The sequence below is a fragment of the Salvelinus fontinalis genome, unplaced genomic scaffold (genome assembly GCF_029448725.1).
Source record: "Salvelinus fontinalis isolate EN_2023a unplaced genomic scaffold, ASM2944872v1 scaffold_0806, whole genome shotgun sequence".
Lineage (NCBI taxonomy): Eukaryota > Metazoa > Chordata > Actinopteri > Salmoniformes > Salmonidae > Salvelinus > Salvelinus fontinalis.
The window spans coordinates 59,642-87,613 of NW_026601015.1; the positions used below are offsets into that span (position 1 = coordinate 59,642).

Sequence of the window (27,972 nt, forward strand, 5' to 3'; positions counted from 1 at the left end):
GGGCTCATTACACTCCGCTTTGCGGATCATAGACAAGTTGGGTGTGTGAGAAATAGTTAGGTCTACACACACATCCAATCTAGTTTCTGCCATATTGCTTTCACCTATTCAGTCTGATCATTTCGGGAAAGGGAGTGAGCGAGGATGCAAGGGAGGAAGCATCACATAGAATGAAATACAGCCAGTGTGCAGCGAAAAGCACCCAAACTTCTGCGCACGTAAACATCGCAAACATTCATTCAAGAATGCCGGCGAAAGATGGAAGTTCCGTTATTTTGATGTCTTTCTTGACGACGAGGTAATAGCTCTTATTTTTCGAACCACTTATTTTTCAACATAACTTACAGTTTGCCGAAATCATATTGATCATTAGGCCTACCAGTATAACGTTTTTAGACTTGAAATAATACAAGACTTTGAATGTTCACTCTCATTTCTATACTTATGGCTATGGTAAGCTAATTAGCATCATAACATGACAACAATGGTTAATAGAAACCAGAGGCTTTTGTCATCATGTGCTTTTGGCTTAAAAACATGTATGTCGGCTACACAATACACAGAGTGGCAGATATGTCAGTGGCGAAGACAGTGACAGATATGTAACCAATGATGTATATAAACTCTGGATTGCTGATTGTTGTGTATTAGCCACTGAGTGAAGCCACTCAATGGTAGGAACATCAATCTATAGGAATGAATGAAATTCTACAGTATTTCCATTAAATGTTTCATGGACGAAATTACATTTATTTTTGTAATTTTTGTTGTTTTAGTGGGTCAGTAACATTAGTAATCTCTAAAAAGTGTACTTTAAGGAAAACATTTGTATATATTTAAAATGTTTATGTTAAGCACACATAATATAATTTTAAAGTATGTATTATTTTACTAGGCAAGTCAGTTAAGAACAAATTCTTATTTTCAATGACGGCCTAGGAACAGTGGGTTACCTGCCTTGTTCAGGGACAGAACGACAGATTTTCCCTTGTCAGCTAAGGTGTCTATAATAGAATACATGTGGCAAAAACGAATGTTGACATTATAACAGTAAGGAAGGGAGTGCCACGCGGGAGGCACTGGGGCTTCAGCACATCGCCCCCTAGCAGTCATCTGGTGTATATATAAATCATTGGCTGTAACACTGAAAAGGTTTGCACGTTACTGTGTGAACAACACCTATCACCAAAGATCATTCTTGTTTTACTTCAATGTTTGTAAACAATGTAAATGTTAACAAACACTGTCTAGCCTCAAAGCATGGTTAACACTATAATTTTGATATCATGCATGGTCAGTCCTTGCATCCATAGCCCTGCCTATGAATTTGAGAGTGGTTACATTTCTCCAGGCCCATCCCTCATCTGTTTACCAAAACAGAGGCGGTTGAACACTTTGTTATTATTTCAATTAAGGACTATAGGCCCAGTGCAGTGATGCCCCTGTGGTCCCGTGTGGCTCAGTTGGAATAGCATGGCGCTTGCAATGCCAGGGTTGTGGGTTCAATTCCCACGGGGGGACCAGGGTTCAATTCCCATGGGGGGACCAGGATGAATATGTATGAACTTTCCAATTTGTAAGTCGCTCTGGATAAGAGCGTCTGCTAAATGACTTAAATGTAAATGTGTTTTAAATATATTTCCACACTATGAGGTTGGAATAATACTGTGAAATTGTGAAAATTATGATAATGCCATTTTAGTGTAGGAGCTGTTTGAAAAGGCCACCTGACATTTCAGTCTGTTTTGGTGGGATGGAGATTTTACCTGCCTGGTGACATCACCTGGCGTTAAATGAGTTAATAGACCAATAAGAAAGAGAGTTTCAAACCTCTCTGCCAATAACAGCTAGTTTTCAGTTTTCCATTCCCTACTCAGATCCCTCCCAGACAGTCCCTGCAAAATTCTTGCTTTGTAAATCGCTCTTTGTTAAGAAGCTATGTTGTTGTTGTTGATCATTTTAAATGAAAACAATCACAGTAAGGTACTTTTTATTTGTTACCCAGAAATGTGTGTGTATGTTTTCCACAGGTGCTGATGGCATAGTGGTGTGAGTAATGGCATGGCCCAGAGTCCCATGCCTCCTGTTGATCCTGCTGCTCCTACTACACACCTGCTTACCTCAACCAGGTGAGTCCTTCACACTGGACTGATCCCAGATCTTTTTCCTGGTAAAGTCATGTGACCAGGAAATTTTCCTTGTGACTATTTATAATCTCTATTTGACACACCCTCAGATCCACCATTCACTGATCAGCTCTGGGATTTCTTCAAATAATTCAGATGGACTAAACCGTAATGCTGATCTATATGTTTGATCTGATTGTATGTCTATGTTATTAGTTCATTCTTATTATTAAACACTGGACCGTTTCTTTTATACTGTTTTTCACACTGTGTATTCATGTACTGTATTCTTCACATATCTCATTTTAATATATCTACTACTGTACATTGCATTTTTGTTATACTGTTTATACATACTGTGTATTTATAGTGCATTTGGAAAGTATTCAGACCGATTGACTTTTTCCACATTTTCGTTAAGTTACAGCCTTATTCTAAAATGTATTAAATTTGTTTTTTTCCATCATTAATCTACACACAATACCCCATAAAAATATCAGAACTGAAATATAACATTTACATAAATATTCAGACCCTTTACTCAGTACTTTGTTGAAGGACCTTTGAAAGTGATTAGAGCCTTGAGTTTTCTTGGGTATGACGCTACAAGCGTGGCACACCTGTATTTGGGGAGTTTCTCCCATTCTTCTCTGCAGATCCTCTCAAGCTCCGTCAGGTTGGATGGGGACCGCTGCACAGCTATTTTCAGGTCTCTCCAGAGATGTTCGATTGGGTTCAAGTCCGGGCTCTGGCTGGGCCACTCAAGGACATTCCTAAGACTTGTCTCGAAGCCACTCCTGTGTTGTCTTGGTTGTGTGCTTAGGGTCGTTGTCCTGTTGGAAGGTGAACCTTCGCACCAGTTTGAGGTCCCTAGTGCTCTGGAGCAGGTTTTCATCAAGGATCTTTCTGTACTTTGCTCCATTTATCTTTCCCATGATCCTGACTAGTCTCCCAGTCCCTGCCGCTGAAAAACATCTTGACAGCATGATGCTGCCACCACCATGCTTCACAGTAGGTATGGTGCCAGGTTTCCTCCAGACGCTTGGCATTCAGGCCAAAGAGTTGAAACTTAGTTTCATCAGACCAGAGAATCTTGTTTCACATGGTCTGAGAGTTCTTTAGGTGCCTTTTGGCAAACTCCAAGCGAGCTGTCATGTGCCTTTTACTGAGGAGTGGCTTCCGTCTGGCCACTCTACCATAAAGGCCTGATTGGTGGAGTGCTGCAGAGATGGTTGTGCTTCTGGAGGTTTCTCCCATCTTCACAGAGGAACTCTGGAGCTCTGTCAGAGTGACCATCGGGTTTTTCACCTCCCTGACCAAGGCCCTTCTCCCCCGATTGCTCAGTTTGGCCGGGCTGCCAGCTCTAGGAAGTCTCTTGGTGGTTCCAAACTTCTTCCATTTAAGAATGATGGAGGCCACTGTGTTCTTGGGGACCTTCAATGCTGCAGAAATGTGTTGGTACCCTTCCCCAAATCTGTGTTTCGACACAATCGGAGCTCTAAGAACAATTCCTTGAACCTCATGGCTTGGTTTTTGCTCTGACATGCAATGTAACACAAGCATTTCGCTGCACCCGCTATAACATCTGCTAGACTTTCTGCATCCCCATTTCCTTCATTTTATTCAACACAACCTTCTATAGAGATCATATCAGTATCATTCTTAATTAATGCGTAGGGGACCAAGAGGTAAATGGTTCCTAATCACCACCCTGTTAGTCATATCACATATGCTATGGACCTTGTGTTGTGTTCATAATAGAAGGCAACGGAAAACATTTTTAAATGGAAAACGCATATGAGTGTTTCTTATTGGAATAGTCCAGGTAGTTCCACCCTGTTTCAGACGTTTTTCGTCTGTTTGGTGCCTAATGAACACAACCCTTAGTGTGTGGTTATGATTTTATGTTTCATACTGATACTAGAAGAGGAGAGGAACTCTGAGAGAGGAAGGGTGTCATCACCTCGCAAGATCTCTGTCTTGTTATCATTTCCTGTTTGGGCTTCATGTTCCTTGAAACGCTCTCAGTGTGTGCTTGTGGTTTCAACGTTGTGTGTGTGTGTGAGGGGGGGTCTAGGTCAAAGAGGATGCATTGACAACAGAAGGAACGCTAAACTGGCACAGTTCCCTTAAAGGTGAATGTCATCTGGATTTTATTTCTCTCTTTCTCTCTCACTATCTGTTTTCGTGAAACCGCTACGCACGTCTCCAACTCAATCATCAAGTTTGCAGACGACACAACACTGGTAGGCCTGATTAGCAACAACAACGAGACAGCATACAGGGAGAAGGTGAGAGCCCTGACGGAGTGGTGCCAGGAAAATAACCTCTCCTTCAACGTCAACAAAACGAAGGACAGCGGAGAGAGCACGCCCCCATCCACGTTGACAGGGCTGCAGTGGAGAGGGTCAAAAGCTTCAAGTTCCCCAGCGTGCAAATCATTTAGGACCTGAAATGGTCAACAACGCCCCTTCAACCTCAGGAGGCTGGCCCCTAAGACCCTCACTAACTTCTGCAGATGCACCACCTAGAGTATTCTGTCGGGCTGTATCACCGCCTGGTACGGCAACTGCACCACCCTCAACCGCAGGGCTCTCCAGAGGGTGGTGCCGTTAGCCCAACACATCATTGGGGACAAACTGCCTGCCCTCCAGGACATCTAGAGCACCGATGTCACAGGAAGGCTAAGAAGCTCATCGAGGACCTCAGTCACCCAAACCATGGTCTGTTCTTCTCTCTACCATTAAGAAGGTGGAGACAGTACAGGCACATCAAAGCCTGGACCGAGAGACTGATAAACAGCTTCTCCAGGCCATCTCAGACTGTTAAACAGTCATCACTAGCCGGCTACCACCCGGTACTCTTCCCTGCACCTTAGAAACTGCAGCCCTATGTACATAGAGTCATTGAACACTGGTCACCTTAATAATGTTATTATTATTTTTTTAAATTACCCCTTTTTCTCCCCAGTTGGTAGTTACAGTCTTTTCCCATTGCTGCAACTTCCGTACGGACTCGGGAGAGGCGAAGGTCGAGAGCCATGCGTCCTTTGAAACACAAACCTGCCAAGCCACACTGCTTCTTGACACACTGCTCTCTTAACCCGGAAGCCAGCCGCACCAATGTGTCAGAGGAAACACAGTACAACAGGCGACCGTGTCAGCGTGTATGCGCCCGGCCCACCACAGGAGTCGCTAGAGCGCGATGGGACAAGGGCATCCCGGCCGGCCAAACCCTCCCCTAACCCGGACGACGCTGGGCCAATTGTCCACCGCCTCATGGGTCTCCTGGTCGCGGCCAGCTGCGACACAGCCCGGGATCGAACCTGGATCTGTAGTGACGCCTAGCACTGCAGTGCCTTAGACCGCTGCGACATTTGGGAGGCCACTGTAATAATGTTTTACCCACTTTATATTTATATACTGTATTCTAGTCATGGCTCATCCTATATAACTATTCCTTTCAGTTCTCTGCTGCCATCGTCTGGAACGAATTGCAAAAATCACTGAATGGCATATATCTCCCTCACTAACTTTAAACACCAGCTGTTAGAGCAGCTCACAGATCACTGCACCTGTACATAGTAGAGGTCGACCGATTAATCTGAATGGCCGATTAATTGGGGCCGATTTCAAGTTTTCATAACAATCGGTAATCGGTATTTTTGGACACCGATTGTGGCAGTCAGGGTATATGCAGCAGTTTGGGCCGCCTAGCTCGTTGCGAACTGTGTGAAGGACATTTATTCCTAACAAAGACCGTAATTAATTTGCCAGAATTGTACATAATTATGACATAACATTGAAGGTTGTGCAATGTAACAGCAATATTTAGACTTAGGGATGCCATCCGTTAGATAAAATACGGAACAGAATAAACGTTTTGTTTTTCGAAATTATAGTTTCCGGATTTGACCATATTAATGACCTAAGGCTCGTATTTCTGTGTGTTATTATGTTATAATTAAGTCTATGATTTGATATTTGATAGAGCAGTCTGACTGAGCGATGGTAGGCAGCAGCAGGCTCGTAAGCATTCATTCAAACAGCACTTTCGTGCGTATGCCAGCAGCTCTTCGCTGCGCTTCAAGCATCACTCGCGCTGAGACTTGGAGTAGTTGTTCCCCTTGCTCTGTAAGGGCCACGGCTTTTGTGGAGCGATGGGTAACGATGCTTCGAGGGTGGCTGTTGTTGATATGTTCCTGGATCGAGCCCAGGTAGGGGCGAGAAGAGGGACGGAAGCTATACTGTTACACTGGCAATACTAAAGTGCCTATAAGAACATCCAATAGTCAAAGGTATATGAAATACAAATGGTATAGAGAGAAATAGTCCTATCATTTCTAGAATAACTACAACCTAAAACTTCTTAACTGGAATATTGAAGACTCATGTTAAAAGGAACCACCAGCTTTCATATGTTCTCATGTTCTGAGCAAGGAACTTAAACTTTAGCTTTCTTACATGGCACATATTGCACTTTTACTTTCTTCCCCAACACTTTGTTTTTGCATTATTTAAACCAAATTTAACATGTTTCATTATTTATTTGAGGCTAAATTGATTTGATTGATTTATTATATTAAGTTAAAATAAGTGTTCATTCAGTATTCTTCTAATTGTCATTATTACAAATAAATAAAAAACATTGGCAGATTAATCGGTATCAGCTTTTTTGGTCCTCCAACAATCGGTATCGGTATCGGCGTTGAAAAATGATAATCGGTCGACCTCTAGTACATAGCCCATCTGTAAATAGCCCATCCTACCTAACTACCTCCTCCCCATACTGTTCTTTTTTTTCTCTTTTGCACCCCAGTATCTCTACTTGCACATTCATCTTCTGCACATCTATCACTCCAGTGTTTAATTGCTAAATTGTAATTATTTCGCCACTATGGCATATTTATTGCCTTATCTCCCTTATCTTACCTCATTTGCACACACTGTATATATGCTTTATACTATATATACTGTATATATACTTTTTTCTCTATTGTGTTATTGACTCTATTTGTTTATTCCATGTGTAACTCTATGTTGTTATTTGTGCCGCACTGCTTTGCTTTATCTTGGCCAGGTCGCAGTTGTAAATGAGAACTTGTTCTCAACTGGCCTACCTGGTTAAATAAAGGTGAAATAAAAAAATAAAACAATTACAAAACTACTGCTGTACAATCCTTTTCTATTTACATAGTGTCAATACTGTCTATACACACCATCATATTCATATATATATTATTTATATTCCAGACTCTGACATTGCTCGTTCTGATATGTCTTAATTTTTCATTATTTCTTTTAGCTTTTGGATTATGTGTGTATTATTATTGTATTGCTAGATATTGTTGTATTTTTGGAGATAGAAACTTAAGAATTTTGCTGCATCTGTGATAACATCTGCAAAACTGTGTACATAACAAATAAACTTTGATTGGATTTGTCTCTTTTTGTCTGTCTCTTTTTGTCTATCAGTTGAAATTCACTTCTACCTCCCTCCTCATTGTCTCCCTCCCTCTCTGCAGGACCTCCATCTCCTCCCTCCACTCCACAGTGTCACATCCCCTATACGGAGGGACGACAGGCAGATATCCACTGTTTCTGGGATCCAGGACAGGACCCACAGATCCCCACCTCCTACAGCCTGCATTGGAATTCTACGGAGGGGTAAATACATGTCTACTATAGCCTGTATACATCCCATCTTAATACAGTATATACAGGACATATATAATCATATTCACAAATGACCCAGACATAGGCTATCATAACTATCATATACTGTTCCTACACAGATGCAAGAATAGCTGTTAATTCGCTGTGTTTGGAAACCCGCGGTGACTCGTGGTGTTTAGAAACCGATGGGTTAATGCTGCGTTTGTAACCGAGCGGGAAGTGGGAATTTACCACCATAACCTTAGATAGAGGACTCTATATGGATAAAACCCATTTGGCATGGATATTGTCATCAAAGGATTCACCATTTTAAAGTAGTCAACTGGGTGGGACTTCCTATGGGTGAAGGAAGGATCACATGATTCCATCCAGGGCATCAGGAGGGATCAGCCAATGAATTATACTCGTGAGTAAACATTCCATAACTGTAGGTGGTAGTAAATCACCATCCTTGGCTTTATACCTGTTGAAACAACACACTCTAGATGGCAGTATGCACCCTTTCAGTTTGTTTGCCAACTCATAGAAGTAGTAGAAGAAGAAAATGGACTAATTCAAAATGGAGATGGCTCAATGGTTCTGCCCGTGCCAGGGCCGGGCTTATGTGTCTTACCGTACCTCCTTGTCAGTCCACATAAAATATTGAAATAGCGATCATTTATTTGACAGAGAGGCCATCGACAGAAAGACGTGTCAATCTCAGATAAAGCATTCAAGCGAGTGAAACAGACAAGTTTCCCTCTAGTAATTACCAGTTGGGGGATTTTTTTTCTTCCATTCATGTGTGGTAAACACAGAGAATGATAGAGATATCATCTTTATATATGTCCCATTATGGCATCTGTGAGCACTCGGGCAGTGCCATTGAGGCCATCTCCATTTTGAAGTAGTCAAAAAAATGTTTTTACTACTTCTATGAGTTGGCAAACAAACTGAAAGAGTGCAAACTGCGTTGTTTGTGTTGTTTGAAGAGGTATAAAGCCGAGGTGTGTGTCTCTTTGTTAACAATGGCTGGTGTGCATTCTCTAATGTTAAGACTTGAGGTTCTGCTCACCTGAGTTAGAATACATCATGATAAGCTTTAGACCATACTATTTACGAAGAGAGTTTTCATCTATATTTTTGTAGCTGTTTATTTACCACCACAAACCGATGCTGGCACTAAGACTCAACAAGCTGTATGGCACTATTAACTTACAAGAAAATGCTCTTCCAGAGGCCGTGCTCCTAGTGGCCAGTGATTATAATGCAGGGAAACTTAAATCTGTCTTAGGTCATTTCTACCAGCATGTCACCTGTGCAACTACAGACGACAAAACTCTAGATCACCTTTACTCCACACAAGTGTCTTCACTGACATGTTCAACCTCTCCCTGAGCCAGTCTGTAATACCTACTTGTTTCAAGCAGACCACCATAGTCACTGTGCCCAAGAACATCAAGGTACTCATCATCCCAGACACCCTGGACCGACTCCAATTCGCATACTGCCCCAACAGATCCACAGATGTCGCAATCTCTATTGCACTTCACACTGCCCTATCCCACCTTTACAAGAGGAACACCTATGTGAGAATGCTGTTCATTGACTACAGCTCAGCGTTCAACACCATGATGCCCTCCAAGCTCATCACTAAGCTAAGGACCCTGGCACTGAACACCTCCCTCTGCAACTGTATCCTGGACTTACTGACGGGCCACTCCCAAGTGGTAAGGGTAGACAACAACATATCCGCCACAATGACCCTAAACACAGCCCCTCAGGGGTGCATGCTTAGTCCACTCCTGTACTCCCTGTTCACCCACAACTGTGTGGTCGTGCACGACTCCAACACCATCATTAAGTTTTCTGACGACACAACGGTGGTAGGCATGATCAGCGACGATGACAGCCCATAGGGAGGAGATCAGAGACTGCCAGGGCAACAACCTCTCCCTCAAAAGTCAGCAAGACAAAGGAGCTGATCGTGGACTACAGGAAAAGGAAGGCAAAGCACCCCCTCATTCACATCGACAGGGCTGTAATGGAGTGGGCCGAGAGCTTCAAGTTCCTCGATGTCCACATCACTAAGGATCTATCATGGTCCACACACACCAATACAGCGTCTATCCCCAAGCCATAAGACCTCTAAATAGTTAGTTTAATAGCTACCCGGACAATCTGCACTGACCATATTTGCACTAACTTCTTTGACTTCTTTGACTCATCACACATATGCTGCTGCTACTGTCTATTATCTATCCTGTTGCCTAGTCACTTTATTCCTAGTTATATGTACGTATAGTGCATTTGGAAAGTATTCAGACCCCTTGACTTTTTACACATTTTGTTACGTTTTTCCTCACCAATCTACACACAATAGCCCATAATGACAAAGCGAAAACATTTTTTTTTTTACTTTTAAACTTTTTTCAAAATGATTAAATGTAAAACAGAAATACCTTATTTACATAAGTATTCAGAATTGTTTCTATGAGACTTGAAATTGAGCTCAGGTGCATCCTCTTTCCATTGATCATCCTTGAGATGTTTCTACAACTTCATTGGAGTCCAAGTGCACATAGAACATATGTACCTATTCTTAAACTTCCTTTCCATGAGTGACAGATCTATAACACTAATTTCTATGTCAATTTGATCCGGTTGCCCAAAAAATTACATATTGTAGCTTTAAGTAGTTAAACTTGTTATTACTCAAACCTCGTGAAGGTGACAAACTGACACGTTTTAATAATCGTCAAAAACGACTTGAAGGAGTGCCTTTGGATTTGACGGTTTGCACATGCGCAGTTCGACGCGAGACGACCGTGTTTAAAAATAAATATTTAAATGTTTTTTTTTTTATTAACAAATATCAACAAACAAAAGAGGAATAGTCACATGCAAACAAGCATACATACAAACAATTTACATTGCCAGGAATCCTAAACAAACAAATCAAATTCATTAATAATACAACAAGTTTTATCTGCCTTTGTTTTTCATTTTAGTTAAAGTAAGTGCCATATTGTTTAAATTCATTTATAAATTGAAATAAGTTTGATTTTGAATTAGACCATTTGTGAATATGAAATGTACCTAGTATTATTAGCAGTTGAATTAAATATACTACATCTTAATCTATGTCAGAATTTCTGAAATAAATCATTGTATCAAAACCATTAAATAGTACAACCTTTCCTATTTTTTTTGTAACAATTCTGTATGTCAATCCCAAAAAATTATACTATAAATACAGGCAAAAAACGAATGAAAAATGATCTTTCTCCATTCCACAGAAATCACAGTTATAGACAATATTTAGCTTGAATCTTTCCAAAACATGTTTCACAGGATAAATTCTATATAACATTTTAAATGAAACTTTCTTTACTTTGTTACTGATACAATATTTGTTAGCAATTTTCCATGCTTTCCCCTGATGTATATCACCATAGATATCTGACCAAAAGAATCTTGCTGAGGGAATTGTAGTATCACAAACAATATTCCTAATCTGTTTATTACTACATTTATTTTTGATGTTAATATTGCCAATGAATATATTTTCATGTAAATCTATGTTACATCAACCACAGGGGAATTTAAAAGATACAACCCTCCTTGGAATCGCAACAAAAGCAATTGCATATTCTTTTGGGGTTATTGGAATGTTAAATTTATCAAGAAATTCCCCATATGAGAGTAGATATTCATCCTCATTCAGTAACTGACCAACCAAAATAATTTTATTCTCAAACCAGTTACGAAAAAAAGAGACTTAATTCTTAAATCGTATATCTTTGTTGTTCCATAAAGTATCTGTGGGGGAAAATGGTGTTTATACGCTAACATTCAAGCTAAAATTGCCTGCTTATGGAATTTGGCCAACTTTACTGGGATTTTATCAACATCAAAATTACATCGAAGCAAAAATTCTAAACCACCAACAGAGTCAAATAAATACTTTGGGAAGACATTCCAAATACTGTTCTGGTTCTTAACATACTTCAGGATCCAATGTATTTTAAAAGTATTATTTAGAGTATTGAAATCTAAAACCTCAAGACCTCCTTGTTATTGGGTATTAGTGAGAATATATTTTTGTAGATAGTGAGGCTTGTTCCTCCCAAAACAATTATAAAGAATCTTATCTAAGTCCTTTACAATTTTAGGGGGTAAGTCAAGTGATAACGAGACATAACCCGATCTGGATAACCCTTCAGCTTTGGACAATAAAACCCGACCGTATAATGAAATATCTCTCATCAACCAGAGTTTCAATTTCTTCTGTTTTCTCAATGGGGTTAAAGTTGAATTCACTACTTTGTTTTTCATCCTTGCATATAACAATTCCAAGATAAGTAACCTTATCTTTAATTGGGATACCATATACTTCCTGTAAAACACAATCCTTGAGTGGAATTAAGACTGACTTATTGATATTAATTTTCAAACCTGAAACTAAGGAAAAGTCTTCAATACAGGAAACTGCTTTAGAAATCTCATTCCGGTCTCTTAAAAATATGGTGGTATCGTCAGCCAGTTGACATAATTTAAATTCATTGCCAAGTGCTGAAACACCTTAAATTCCCTTTCTTGATATGAAAAGCCATAATTTGAGTAACCAATAAAAATAAAAATGGACTTATTGGGCAGCCCTGCCTAATGCCACGGCCAATATCAAATCTTTGGGATGTCCCGTGAGCTAATTTTACAGAGCTAGTACAACCACTAGTCACGCCCTGACCATAGAGAGCCTTTTAAAATCTCTATTTTGGTTAGGTCGGGGTGTGACTATGGGGGGTGTTCTTAAATAGGTTGTTTATGTCTATGTTGGCCTGGTATAAAACCATGCATAAAACCAGATTGTTCTTCATCCATTATATGATGCAAGCCTTGTTTCAACCTCTTAGCTTATACAAGGGCAAATAATTTCCCATCATTATTCAACAGGCTAATGGGTCTCCAGTTGTCTATAAAAATAGTATCCTTATTAGGTTTGGGAATCAAAGTAATTACACCTTGCTTTAAGGAAGCCGGTAACTCCCCTTTTTCTATTGATTCTTGAAACATAGCAAGAATGAAAGGAATCAATTTATCATTGAATGCTTTTTAAAACTCACTTATTAAACCATAATTTCCAGGGGACCTATTGTCCTTAAGGCTTTTAATACAGTATTTTATCTCAATTTCAGATAACTCATCATCACAAAAATCCCTGAAATCATTATATATGTTCTTAGCAATGTTTGCTACATTGTCTCAAAAAAGATCTATATTGAAAGTTGATTGGAAGTGTTTCTTCACATGAGTTTAGCTAGCCAACGTCACCATGACATCAACTACAAGTGTGATCAGGATTTTCTATTGGAGAAGCAGTTTTAGCCGATCTTCATACTGGATACTGTCTTTGATACAAGGTTAAGATAACGTAGTAATTCCATGTGGAAGCGTCCGGAAAAAAAACGCATTGGACCAGTGCCATTGATTACTGCCAGAGAGGAAGAGAATGAGAAAGGCTGAAATCAGCGGAGAAATCTGTCTCTTTCCAGCAGGTGGCGTTTTTTCGTTATTTCGCCCACAAAGTTTTTTCATAGAGGTTAATGAGTGTCGAATTTAGTCAACAAAAAAATGTATGGCTTATTTTCTACGTGAGGTTTATTTGATCGAATAGAAGTTTCGTAATACTTAAGTTGTTAAGAGTGTACTGATATAAGTATGTGATGTCCCGGCAACTTTGAGAAAAAAACACTTTATATTGGAGATGTCGAGATGGCTATGCATATTAATGGAAAGAACCTAGTAGCATAGCATCTCTGTCTATTGAATACACGCGGTTGACGTTGGAAACCCTCTTTGAATAGTCAAAAAAGGATCACAATAATGAGATGTATCCACCAATACAAATAAAGGATAGGCGGGAGCTAGTCAGCCCGCAGCGCCACTTTGTGGACAACTAGGATGGAGAGACATGTATCTTGTCAGTATATCCATAATCTTTGTAACTACTAGGCGCCGTTGCTAACTAGCAATGCTGGTTCCTTGAATTGCAAAGAGTTATGGGATATTAGAACCCCGTTGTTAACCTTGTAATCTTCAACCTAAACTCAGCAAAAAAGAAACGTCCCTTTTTCAGGACCCCGTCTTTCACAGATAATTTGTAAAAATCCAAATAACTTCACAGATCTTCATTGTAAAGGGTTTAAACACTGTTTCCCATGCTTGTTCAATGAACCATAAACAATTAATGAACATGCACTTGTGGAATGGTCGTTAAAACACTAACCGCTTACAGATGGTTGGCAATTAAGGTCCCAGTTATCTAAACTTAGGACACTAAAGAGGCCTTTCTACTGACTGAAAAACACAGAAAGATGCCCAGGGTCCCTGCTCATCTGCGTGAACATGCCTTAGGCATGCTGCAAGGAGGCATGAGGACTGCAGATGTGGCCAGGGCAATAAATTGCAATGTCCATACTGTGAGATGCCTAAGACAGCGCTACAGGGAGACAGGATGGACAGTTGATTGTCCTCGCAATTGCAGACCACGTGTAACAACACCTGCACAGGATCGATACATCCGAACATCACACCTGGTATAGGTATAGGATGGTAACAACAACTGCCCGAGTTACACCAGAAACACACAATCCCTCCATCAGTGCTCAGACTGTCCGCAATAGGCTGAGAGAGGCTGGACTGAGGGCTTGTAAGCCTGTTGTAAGGCAGGTCCTCACCAGACATCACCGGCAAAAATGTCGCCTATGGGCACAAACCCACCGTCACTGGACCAGACAGGACTGGCAAAAAGTGCTCTTCATTGACGAGTCGCGGTTTTGTCTCACCAGGGGTGATGGTCGGTTTCGCGTTTATCGTTGAAGGAATGAGTGTTACACCGAGGCCTGTACTCTGGAGCGGGATCGATTTGGAGGTGGAGGGTCTGTCATGGTCTGGGACAGTGTGTCACAGCATCATTGTACTGATCTTGTTGTCATTGCAGGCAATCTCAACGCTGTGCTTTACAGGGAAGACATCCTCCTCCCTCATGTGGTACCCTTCCTGCAGGCTCATCCTGACATGACCCTCCAGCATGACAATGCCACCAGCCATACTGCTCGTTCTGTGCGTGATTTCCTGCAAGACAGGAATGTCAGTGTTCTGCCATGGCCAGCGAAGAGTCCGGATCTCAATCAAGCACGCCTGGGACCTGTGGGATTGGAGGGTGAGGGCTAGGGCCATTCCCCCCAGAAATGTCCGGGAACTTGCAGGTGCCTTGGTGGAAGAGTGGGGTAACATCTCACAGCAAGAACGGGCAAATCTGGTGCAGTCCATGAGGAGAAGATGCACTGCAGTACTTAATGCAGCTGGTGGCCACACCAGATACTGACTGTTACTTTTGATTTTGAGCTCCCCCTTTGTTCAGGGACACATTATTCAATTTATGTTAGTCACATGTCTGTGGAACTTGTTCAGTTTAAGTCTCAGTTGTTGAATCTTGTTATGTTCATATAAATATTTACATATGTTAAGTTTGCTGAAAATTTCGTAAATTTGCTCTGGCCATTTTCTCCGTTTTCAGAGCGCTCTCATCTCAGTGTGCCTAGAGCACAGAATAACTGACACATTTTCGAACGTGCAACAACATTGAATCATGCCGATGTAATTAAGCGTGATTAAATTGTTGCCAGCAGCACAGTTACAGTCACCAATGCTTTGGATAACATGGAAAAAGCCTAACCAGCTTTGCTAGGGTGAGTAAAATGGTCAGTGAGGTGTTCTCTCATTTTTGTCTGGAAGTAGCTTGCAAGCTAGCTAACTTTATCCAGTTAGCTTGGGTGCTTTTAAAAAAAATATATATTATTTTTTAAATTTTTATCCCATTTTCTCCCCAATTTTCGTGGTATCCAATCGCTAGTAATTACTACCTTGTCTCTTCGCTACAACTCCCGTACGGGTTCGGGAGAGACGAAGGTCGAAAGCCATGCGTCCTCCGAAGCACAACCCAACCAGCCGTACTGCTTCTTAACACAGCGCGCCTCCAACCCGGAAGCCAGCCGCACCAATGTGTCAGAGGAAACACCGTGTACCCGGCCCCCTTGGCTGGCGCGCACTGCGCCCGGCCCGCCACAGGAGTCGCTGGAGCGCGATGAGACAAGGACATCCCTACCGGCCAAACCCTCCCCACCCCGGACGACGCCATGCCAATTGTGCGTCGCCCCACGGACCTCCCGGTCGCGGCCGGCTGCGACAGAGCCTGGGCGCGAACCCAGAGACTCTGGTGGCGCAGTTAGCACTGCGATGCAGTGCCCTAGACCACTGCGCCACCCGGGAGGCCCCTAGCTTGGGTGCTTGACTGCCATTGTGAAGCCAGAACGCTCTGATCACCTACTCCTCCGCCAGAGCGTCCAGTGTGTCCTCTGAACGCTCCGAGAGCGAAACGCTCTGAATTTACGAACTGACAATCTGACAACTCTTTGAATTTACGAACGCCCAGAGCGGCTCTCTGGCTCTCCAGAGTGAATTTACGAGCACACCCCTAGCTTTGCACCTATGGGTACACTCACAATGGCCGCCAGTCCACCCATTATGTCATCATTGACTTGATGGGGACGCCCGCTTTATTCATTCTATTTCTATGGCAGCGCATGCAGTCAGGAGCAGCGGAGAGTAGAAAATGTGTGTCTTTTCTTTTTCTATGTGAACAGTTGTTACGGTGACCTCAGTCATTTAACTGGCCAATAACCGTCATCCAAAATTCCATGACCGTCACAGCCCTACCTGCAGCATGCTTGGTGTGTTGGAGCTGGGTCTGTGTCTGTGGTCTAAGACTGTATGTTTGCACAGTGCTGTCAGATGTGGTGTTTGAGTGGTGTGTATTTATGTGTCCTGCAACTTCCTTTTCAGCATTAGCAGCGCGGTGGAGGGCACCAATGTGAGTGGCGTGATCCCTCGTGAACTTTACACCAGTTACAGTGACCTGACTGTGTTGGTCAAAGCTGCGAACCAGCATGGCTCTGCCACGTCTACAATGGCTGCCTTCAACACTGGCGATATCAGTGAGTCAGTCAGGGATGACTCTTCTCTGTACATTCCCTATTCATTCAGAGGGACAGACATGACACTTTCTGTCTCTCTCTCGCTGTCTTACTGACTCTCTTTTGTGCTCTTTCTCTCCCCCCACCCTCACTCTCTCCCCCACCCTCTCTCTATTTCCTGCTCTCTCTCTTGCTCTCTTTCTTTCACTCTCCCACTCTGTCCTCTCTTCCCTATCCATTCCTCTACCAGAAAAGCCACCCACCCCTGAAATCACTCACTATTGCCCTCAGCCTCTGGAGATCTACTGGATTGTGCAGTGTGAGGATCAAGGCAGCTCTGACCAACTCTGTGAGGTCCAGTATCGTACCCAGGACCAGCAGGGCTGGACTCAGGTGAGTGAGCTGAGCATGGCTGGGGTTTTGTTCCTTTCCCCAAGTGTGCACTTGTTCACTTCCATTCATGGATTTAAAGTAAAATGACCGGTATAAGAAATATGTTGGAAACTCCCTCCCGCCCAAACCTACACCAATCCAATGCGGGGATTACTGTGCACTTCAGGACAGAAGACAGGGTATTTTGGGAGCGGTCGAAATGTACCCAATGATGTTTTTTCAATTTCAGTTGGGGAGGGTTTAGTATTTTTTATTTAATCCAGGGGAGGATCATGTAATTTGTAATCGATTAAATGTCATATTGAGAATTAGTTGCTTATTATATCTCGATGTGTGGGCTCGATGCTGCCCCTCATCCCTGATTCTCTGCTGGGCGCGCAATATCAAGTGCAACTAGTGTGGTCTCAATCAAATGATCCATAGCCTATGCTATAGGCCTAGGCTATACGAAGAGCATGCTTGGAGAAGCACAGGGCAAAGTTATATTTCTAAGAAAATGTACTTTTTTATCCTGAGTTTATCTGCTGCTGGGATGGTCTATATTAACTAGCCTACACTGCATTACACACACGCGCGAACTAGGCCTACTGATGTCCTGTTCAGTTTGAGAGGGAGAGTGCAAAGATGAGGAGGACTGGAGGTTAGCTTGCTATTGCTATAATTGATTTTAATAAAAACAATATGTTTCATTGCCCATAATGAAGGTATTTATCAGAGTTATTGACCTTCAAATAAGCCATATTCAAGTAATTTACACAGATTATTTGGGACCAATTAGGTTATGAAAATGAGAAAAAAATACTTTGAATTAAAAAATAAATTAACGAAAAATGTCTTATTAGGCTATACAGTGATTCTACACTGCCTTTGAATTCACTTTTAGAACCACGAGTCTGGCCAGTCTTTGGTTTGAGGATCATGCACTGAGCTGTGCACGGCTAGTTTGTTCATTTAGCCTAGCAGTGTTCTTATATTCCCATGCCCTAATCACAGTCAACACACATCTATTTTGTAACAACAATATCATGGAATGAAATAGAATCAATTAGAAAATGATAGTTTCCCAAATTAAGAAAAGTTACTAGTGCATATAGGAACAGCGGGCACTGTGAAGCAACACAAACATTGGCACAGACACATGCGCCCACACACGATAACATACGCACTATACATACACATGGATTTAGTACTGTATATGTGGTGGAGTAGGGGCCTGAAGGCACACAGTGTGTTGTGATATCTGTGAATGTATTTAAAATTGTATAAACTGCTTTAATCTTGCTGGCCCCGAGGAAGAGTAGCTTCCGCTTTGGCAGCAGCTAATGGGGATCCATAATAAATACAAATAGGCCTACCTGATGATATGAAAAAAAAAATTAATGCCTTTTTCTCTAGTTCATTGATGATCAGGTATTTCAGTTGTAACTGGTTCTGTTGTGTAAAATTGTTGCAGTTGATAGACAACTTTGGCTACTTTGCCATGTAATGCTTACAAAACTAAGAACAGTTTCTAAAACTGCATATCTAAGGCTCTGGTCTGTCCTAGGAGTAAGGGTAAATGATAATCATGTTCTCTGCTATCCACTTTGTTGTAATTATTATTCTGGGTATAGGGGAGGGTCACTTGTTTATTTTTTCAAACATTCAGTCCATTAGATGTAGGGAATGAAACATTGAAATACCACTGTCTCTCGATTATCTGTGGGAATTCCGAACTGGGAATGTTGTCCTTCTGAGTTAGGGATGGGTAACTTTTTGAGGCTCGAGGGCCACATGCACAGATTGTTTTGGGACCAATTTATTTGTCAATCTATTTGCGTGCAGAAAAGGCCAGCTATTTCAAAATATATAGCTCCATTATAATTTTACTTTCTATAAGCTATTAAATGTGCAATGTAGCCTGGAGTTGCTTTTTAATCCAAAATAATCCCTCACCCCCCCCATCCCTGCGGCTGCCTCTTGCCCATCCCTGTTCTTTTGTGTGTCATTCTTTCATGTCCTGCTCAGAAAGAGGACATCCTACGCAGCTTCCTGCTCCTGACTCCACGGCCCTACACTGTTTATGAGTTCCAGGTGCGCTGTGCCTGTGAGGGCCCTCAGGCCCTGATGAGTGACTGGAGCTCAGTCTACAAAGCATGGAGTTCTGAGTCAGGTCTGTCAGTGGGTGCTGATGGGTAATGTTGTGGTCTCCACAGCTTGAAAATATTTGTTCACTTATTCTGTGGTGATAGATGATTAACCTATTTCTCTCTCGTTCTCAGCGCCTGTGAAAGCATTGGATGTGTGGAGTGACTGTGGAGTCACCTCTGAGCCACCTCAATGTGCCCTTATGTGGAAGGTATGTTAACACAACATCCCATCATAATAGGTAATATAAATATATATTATATATGTACACACACTACCGTTCAAAAGTTTTGGTTCACTTAGAAATGTCCTTGTTTGTAATCAATCCTGTGTGAAGCTGGTGTAGAGGAGTCAGGCGCAGGACAGCAGATATGAGTAATAAAACGTCATTTACTCAAAAAGTATTACAAATACAAAGCAATAATGCTAGCCCACAATAACGAACCGTATACAACAAACAATCACGCTGTAATAGCGTGTGTGTAGGTGGCAGGGAAGTCAGGCGCAGGACAATCGAACTTGGTATAAATGGAGTCGTTTAATGGACTTAACAAAACTCCCTAACCAAAAATACAAGATAAATAAAAGTGGGTACAAGAACCCGTCGCGCACCAATACATAATACACGAACATACAAACAAACAATCTCTGACAAGGACATGAGGGGAAACAGAGGGTTAAATACACAACATGTAATGAATGGGATTGGAACCAGGTGTGTAGGAAGACAAGACAAAACCAATGGAAAATGAAAAATGGATCAATGATGGCTAGAAGGTCGGTGATGTCGTGACAGTACGTCGGCACCGACATCGGGGACGACCCGGAGGGCGAGGCGCAGGGCGATCCGGATGGAGACGGTGGAAATCTCGCAGCATAGAAGGATCCAACACGTTCTCCACCGGAACCCAGCATCTCTCCTCCGGACCATACCCCTCCCGGTCCACGAGGTACTGAAGGCCCCTCGCCCGACGTCTCGAATCCAGTATGGAACGAACGGAGTACGCCGGGACCCCCTCGATGTCAAGAGGGAGGGTTTTGGAACCACCCGCACCTCAGACTCCTGGAGTGGGCCAGCCACCACTGGCCTGAGGAGAGACACATGGAACGAGGGGTTAATGCGGTAATCGGGGGGAAGCTGTAACCTATAACATACCTCGTTCACTCTCCTCAGGACTTTAAATGGCCCCACAAACCGCGGACCCAGCTTCCGTCAGGGAAGGCGAAGGGGCAGGTTTCGGGTCGAGAGCCAGACCCGATCCCCTGGTGCGAACACCGGGGCCTCACTGCGGTGACGGTCTGCGCCCACTTTCTGGCGCAGCATGGCACGCTGAAGGTGGACATGAGCATCGTCCCATGTCTCCTCCGCGTGCCGGAACCAGTCGTCCACCGCAGGAGCCTCGGTCTGACTCTGATGCCAAGGAGCCAGAACTGGCTGATACCCCAATACACACTGGAAGGTGAGGTTTGTGGAGGAGTGGCGGAGCGAGTTCTGGGCCATCTCTGCCCAGGGCACGAACGCTGCCCACTCCCCCGGCCGGTCCTGGCAATAGGACCTCAGAAACCTACCCACATCCTGGTTTACTCTCTTCACCTGCCCGTTACTCTCACGGTGAAAACCTGAGGTGAGGCTGACCGAGACCCCCAGACGTTCCATGAACGCTCTCCATACCCTGGATGTGAACTGGGGACCCCGATCAGAGACTATGTCCTCAGGCACCCCGTAGTGCTGAGTGAACAGGGCTTCCGCAGTCTGTAGGGTGGTAGGGAGCCCGGGCAAAGGGAGGAGACGGCAGGACTTAGATAACCGATCCACAATGACCAGGATTGTGGTGTTGCCCTGTGAGGGAGGGAGATCCATCAGGAAGTCCACCGACATGTGCGACCACGGCCGTTGTGGAATGGGTAGAGGTTGTAACTTCCCTCTGGGCAGGTGCCTGGGAGCCTTGCACTGGGCGCACACCGAGCAGGAGGAAACATAAACCCTCACGTCCTTGGCCAAGGTGGACCACCAGTACTTCCCACTAAGACGTCGCACTGTCCGACCGATGCCAGGTTGACCAGAGGAGGGTGACATGTGGGCCCAATTGGTCAACCGGTTGCGAACAGCTGACGGAACGTACAGACGCCCAGCTGGACACTGGAGAGGAGTGGGCTCTGTACTTAACGCCTGCTCGATGTCCGCGTCCAGCTCCCACACTACCGGTGCCACCAGGCAAGAGGCCGGGAGTATGGGAATTGTGATCCATGGACCGCTCCTCCGTGTCATACATCTGGGACAGTGGGTCTGCCTTAGCGTTCTGGGAACCTGGTCTGTAGGACAGGGTAAACACAAAACGGGGGAAAAACATGGCCCACCTTGCCTGGCTAGGGTTCAGTCTCCTTGCCGCCCGGATGTACTCCAGATTGCGGTGGTCAGTCCAGATGAGAAAAGGGTGTCTCGCCCCCTCAAGCCAATGTCTCCACGCCTTCAGAGCCTTGACGACAGCCAACAGCCCCGGTCCCCTAAATCATAGTTTTGCTCTGCCGGGCTGAGCCTCTTTGAAAAGAAGGCACAGGGGCGGAGCTTTGGTGGCGTACCCGAGCGTTGAGAGAGCACGGCTCCTATCCCAGCCTCGGGCGCGTCCACCTCCACTATGAACGCCAAAGAGGGATCCGGATGAGCCAGCACGGGAGCCGAGGTAAACAGAGCCCTCAGATGACCAAAAGCCTTGTCCGCCTCAGCCGACCACTGCAGTCGCACCGGTCCCCCCTTCAGCAGTGAGGTAATGGGAGCCGCTACCTGACCAAAGCCCTGGATAAACCTCCGGTAGTAGTTGGCAAACCCTAGGAACCGCTGCACTTCCATTACCATGGTGGGAGTCGGCCAATTACGCACGGCTGAAATGTGGTCACTCTCCATCTCCACCCCTGAGGTGGAAATGCGGTACCCTAGGAAGGAGACGGACTGTTGGAAGAACAGACATTTCTCAGCCTTGACGTACAGGTCATGCTTCAGCAGTCGACCAAGCACCCTGCGCACCAGGGACACATGCTCGGCGTGTGTAGCAGAGTATATCAAAATGTCGTCGATATACACCACTACACCCTGCCCGTGCAGGTCCCGTAAAATCTCGTCAACAAAGGCCTGGAAGACTGATGGAGCATTCATCAACCCGTACGGCATGACGAGGTACTCAGTGCCCTGAGGTGGTACTAAATGTGAAGTGGAGGACCTAATGTACCCCTGACTCAGAGATTCGGAGACATATGTTTCCATAGCCTCCGTCTCCGCCTGTGAGAGGGGATACACGTGACTCCCGGGAAGTGCAGCGTCTACCAGGAGATCTATCGCACAATCCCCCCGTCGATGAGGTGGTAATTGAGTCGCCTTCTTCTTACAGAAGGCGAGAGCCAAATCGGCATATTCTGAAGGGATGCGCACGGTGGTGACCTGGTCTGGACTTTCCATCGTAGTCGCACCGATGGAAACCCCTACACACCTCCCTGAGCACTTTCGTGACCACCCCTTGAGAGCCCTCTGTTGCCACGAAATAGTGGGGTCATGACAGGCCAATCAGGGTAGGCCCAGCACCACGGGAATCGCAGGAGAATCAATAAGGAAGAGACTGATTCTCTCTTTGTGACCCTCCTGCGTAACCATGTCTAGTGGAGCGGTGGCCTCCCTAATCAGCCCTGACCCTAATGGTCGACTATCTAGGGCGTGCACAGGAAAGGGCATATCCACAGGAACAAGGGGAATCCCTAAACTATGGGCAAATGAACGGTCAATAAAATTCCCAGCTGCGCCTGAATCTATGAGCGCCTTATGCTGGGAATGCGGGGAAAACTCAGGACATGTAATAAACACATACATGTGAGCAACAGGGGGCTCTGGGTGAGCCTGATGCCAACTCACCTGGGATGACACGATAGTGCCCTGCTTGCTGCCTCGACTCTCTGAGGAACCCCCCCAGCACCGACCATCAGTGTGCCCTCTACGGCCACAGATGGTGCAGGGAAAGGCCCCTCCGGTCAGCCTAAGCGCAGCACCTCCCAGCTCCATGGGTGTCGGAGCGGAGGTGCTGGGGGATGGAACTGACCGGCCCCGATCCGGACGTCCGCGGCTAGCCAGTAGGTTGTCCAGCTGGATGGACAAGTCCACCAGCCGGTCCAACATGAGGGTGGTGTCTCGGCAGGCCAAGTCCCGACAGACATCCTTGCGCAGACTGCACCGGTAGTGATCGATCAGGGCCCTGTTGTTCCATCCCGCGCTGGCGGCCAGGGTCTGGAAGTCCAAAGCGAAATCCTGTGCGCTCCTCGTCCCCTGCCTCAGGTGGAACAGATGTTCACCCGCCGCTCGACCCTCAGGCGGATGGTCGAAAACTGCCCGAAAGCGGCGGGTGAACTCTGCGTAATAATCCAATTCCGCATCTCCTTCGCTCCATACGGAGTTGGCCCACTCCAGGGCTTTGCCTGAGAGGCAGGAGACGAGGGCGGATACGCTCTCACGTCCCGAAGGAGCCGGGTGAACGGTCACCAGGTAGAGTTCCAGCTGGAGTAGGAACCCCTGGCATCCGGCAGCCGTCCCATCATACTCCCTCGGGAGCGCGAGCCGAATCCCGCTTGGAGCGGGTGAAGGAGGGGTGGACAGTGGGGCTGGTGGAGGCGCTGGAAAACCTCCTCCTCTCTTCCAATGATCCATCATCTGCAGCACGCGATCCATGGCGGTGCCCAGACGTTGCAACATGGTCGCGTGCTGCTGGACACGCTCCTCTACTGCCACAGGGAGGGCGTCTGCTCCTGCTGACTCCATACGGGTGGTGCGTGATTCTGTAATCAATCCTGTGTGAAGCTGGTGTAGAGGAGTCAGGCGCAGAACAGCAGATATGAGTAATAAAACGTAATTTACTCAAAAAGTATTACAAATACAAAGCAATAATGCTAGCCCACAATAACGAACCGTATAAAACAAACAATCACGCACAAAACCATGGGGAAAACAGAGTTAAATAATGAAAATGTAATTTGGGATTTGGAACCAGGTGTGTAAAACAAAGACAAAACAAATGGAAAATGAAAAGTGGATCGGCGATGGCTAGAAGGCTAGTGACGTCGACCGCCAAACGAACAAGGAGAGGGACCGACTTCGGCTGAAGTCGTGACATTGTTTTTGAAAGAAAAGCAAATTTTTTCCCCATTTAAAATAACATCAAATTGATCAGAAATAGTGTAGACATTGTTAATGTTGTAAATGACTATTTCTAAGAGACCCCAAACTTTTGAACGGTAGTGTGTGTATATGTGTGTATATGTATATCTCTCAAACTGTACCATATAATCAGGTTAGACAAGTGAAAGGATTATGGATTCAAAGGATTATGAATTTTCTAATCATAAGAACTTCAAAACATTTGCATAATTTAGCAGACACTCTTATCCAGAACGACTTACAGAAGCAAATAGGGTTAAGTGCCTTGCTCAAGGGCACATCAACAGATTTTTCACTTAGTCGTCTCAGGGATTTAAACCAGCAACATTTTGGTTACTTTCCCAATGCTCTCAACCGCTAGGGTACGTGCCTCCCCAAAACACCCCTTTCCCTATAGCCTGCTATAACTAATACCCCTGTCTGGTATCTATCCTCAGGAGATGCCCACCTGGTTGGTTCAGGGGAAGGTGCTGGGGTACGTGGTGACATTATCATACAGTAACGGGACAGTGGCGGTTGTGAACGTGTCCATGTCAGAGCCTGGTGACCTTTGTGTCTGTCAAGAGAAGAGATGCCGCTTCACACCCTCTCTGCGGGGTGTATCAGGGGTGGATGTGTCCGTCTACAATTCCCAGGGTGCCACCAAACCTGCTCCCCTAGCTCTACCCACATCAGGTAAGGGAAACCATCATTAAGTTTCCGGATGACACAACAGTGGTAGGCCTGATCACCGACAACAACAAGACAGCCTATGAGGAGGAGGTTAGAGACCTGGCCGTGTGGTGCCAGGACAACAACCTTTCCCTCAACGTGATCAAGACAAATGAGATGATTGCGGACTACAGGAAAAAGAGGACCGAGCACGCCCCCATTCTCATCGACGAGGCTGCAGTGGAGCAGGTTGAGAGCTTCAAGTTCCTTGGTGTCCACATCACCAACAAACTAACATGGTCCAAGCACACCAAGACAGTCGTGGAGAGGGAATGACAAAAACCTATTCCCCAGGAGACTGAAAAGATTTGGAAATGGTCCTCAGATCCTCAAAAGGTTCTACAGCTGCCCCATCGAGAGCATCCTGACTGGTTGCATCACTGCCTGGTATGGCAACTGCTCGGCCTCCGACCGCAAGGCACTACAGAGGGTAGTGCTGCCTGCCATCCAGGACCTCTATACCAGGCGGTGTCAGAGGGAGGCCCTAAAAATGGTCAGACTCCAGCCACCCTAGTCATAGACTGTTTTCTCTGTTACCACACGGCAAGTGGTACTGGAGAACCAAGTCTAGGTCCAAGAGGCTTCTAAACAGCTTCTAACCCCAAGCCATAAGACTCCTGAACAGCTAATCAAATGGCTACCCAGACTTTTGGCATTACCCCCCCTCTCTTTTCTGCTGCTTCTCTCTGTTATTATCTATGCATAGTCACTTTAATAACTACCTATATGTACATATTACCTCAATTACCTCGACTAACCGGTGCCCCCGCACATTGACTCTGCACCGGTACTCCCTGTATATGGTCTCGCTATTGTTATTTTAAGGCTGCTCTTTAATTATGTGTTACTTTTATTTCTTATTATTTTTTTAACTGCATTGTTGGTTAGGGCTTGTAAGTTTGAATTTCACTGTAAGGTCTACCTGTTGTATTCGGTGCATGTGACAAATACTATTTTATTTGATTTGAAAGGTGTGTGTGAGTGTGATAATAGATTGTAGGTTTGTATGTTTCTGTCTTCACAGATTCACACGTTTTCTCTTTCGCTTAGGTCTACAGTTGCCAGAGCTATCCTTCACTGTGAACCAGGATATATTGAGCCTCAATGTATCCTGGTCTCTGCCACCCCAGCCCATTGAAAACATGCATGAGTATGTGGTGCAGTACAAGCAGGTGGGACTTCCTCCGACACAGGGCTTTGATTGGATAAAAGTGCACCAAAATCATACGTCAATCATTTTAAGAGGTTTGTGTGGCTTACACTGATCTATAATACCATTTCTCACTGAACATATTTATTAATATTTTGTAATGTTTCAAATTGGTTTCAAGATGACAGCATCGTCTTTGTCTCTGTCTCCACCTACAGGTGATTTTGAGAACCACACTGCCTACAATGTGTCATTGTTTGCAGTGTTCATCAACAGTAGTTGCCTGCTTGCGTCTGCAATCTCGTATTCTCTTCATGGACGTAAGTATATTAGAGCATGGAAATACAAGTCTTTGTAATGTACTTGCCAGTATGTAATCAGTGCAATTAGTGCACATGACCGGTTTTCAGTGGAGTAAACTAATTTGAAATATCACGTCTTTACCTAATGTTAATTTCTCCGGCCTTTTAACTCACTGTAAAATGTTTTTTTTAATTTTGTTTTTAATTATTGTTTATTTTTCTGCTGCTTTTGACTATTCCTCTACCCATTTCACCTCCATTTCCTCCTCTCTCAATCACTCCTCAGTCCCACCCAAAGTGACTGAGTTCAAGGTCCAGTACATCTCTGACTCTAATGTGACTTTGTCCTGGCAACACATCTCCCTGACCCAGAGTAAGGGGCTCATACTGTGCTATCAGCTGGTATTAAACAACGTTACAGGTAAACAACACAAAGACAGTGGAAGACCATCTGGGATAAATCTTTTGTTGCTACAATGTTATATTGTTTTAATAAAAGTGCAGTCTCCACTGCCCAGTGTGTACATTAGCAGAAAATATAGTATTACATTGTAGTAGCTTAAATAGTATTACATATTTTTGCCTGTTCCCAGATCTGTTTGTTCTGTCTTGCCAACTCCTATTGTCATTATTGGCTCCAGAGTGGCGCAGCGGTCTAAGACACTGCATCTCAGTGCAAGAGGCGTCCTTGGTTCGATTTCAGGCTGTATCACATCTGTCCGTGATTGGGAGTCCAATAGGGCGGCGCACAATTGGCCCAGCGTCGTCCGGGTTTGGCCGGGGTAGGCCGTCATTGTAAATAAGAATTTGTTCTTAACTGATTTGCCTAGTTAAATAAAAATAAAAAATTGTCATGCAGACACAGCACAAACAGATCTGGGACCAGACTATCCACAGGCTACCGTGCTGCACACTCTCGTTCCCACACATCAGTGGCCTTGCTCCCAATCATTAAACCTTTCCTTCATCTGCAGTGTACAACGTGAGTAGGGACCAGAACAGCCTTCATCTGTTAAGACTTACGTCGGGTCACCACCAGGTTTGGATCAGGGCTGAGACTAAGGCTGGACTGGGACCCAGTGAAACCATCACCTTCTCTACTGAGAACAGCCCTGGTATTCTCCCACTCTGCCATGTAGTAATTTGATAATGATGACAAGAAGCGTATAGCTGTTTATAGGTTGTCTAACAAACGTGATGAGATGTATTAAGTGCTTATGTACCTAACTGGTGACACTGAGGTCATGTATAACACTAATTATTATTCAACAAACTAGAAA

The 27,972-nt window shown here is 44.4% G+C and overlaps 1 protein-coding gene across 1 annotated transcript; it reads left to right on the top strand.

Annotated features, from left to right (window-relative positions):
• Positions 1–27,807, top strand: LOC129847377 (interleukin-12 receptor subunit beta-2-like; the record flags this gene model as incomplete). Its single annotated transcript, XM_055915152.1, is given in 12 exon segments — positions 1–298; positions 2,031–2,129; positions 7,651–7,792; positions 16,688–16,839; positions 17,069–17,211; positions 19,219–19,363; positions 19,473–19,549; positions 24,967–25,204; positions 26,291–26,485; positions 26,609–26,710; positions 26,979–27,113; positions 27,667–27,807. Coding segments are annotated over 11 exon segments (1,543 nt in total), but the record flags the coding sequence as incomplete, so codon positions are not given.
• Between the last annotated feature and the right edge of the window lie 165 nt (positions 27,808–27,972).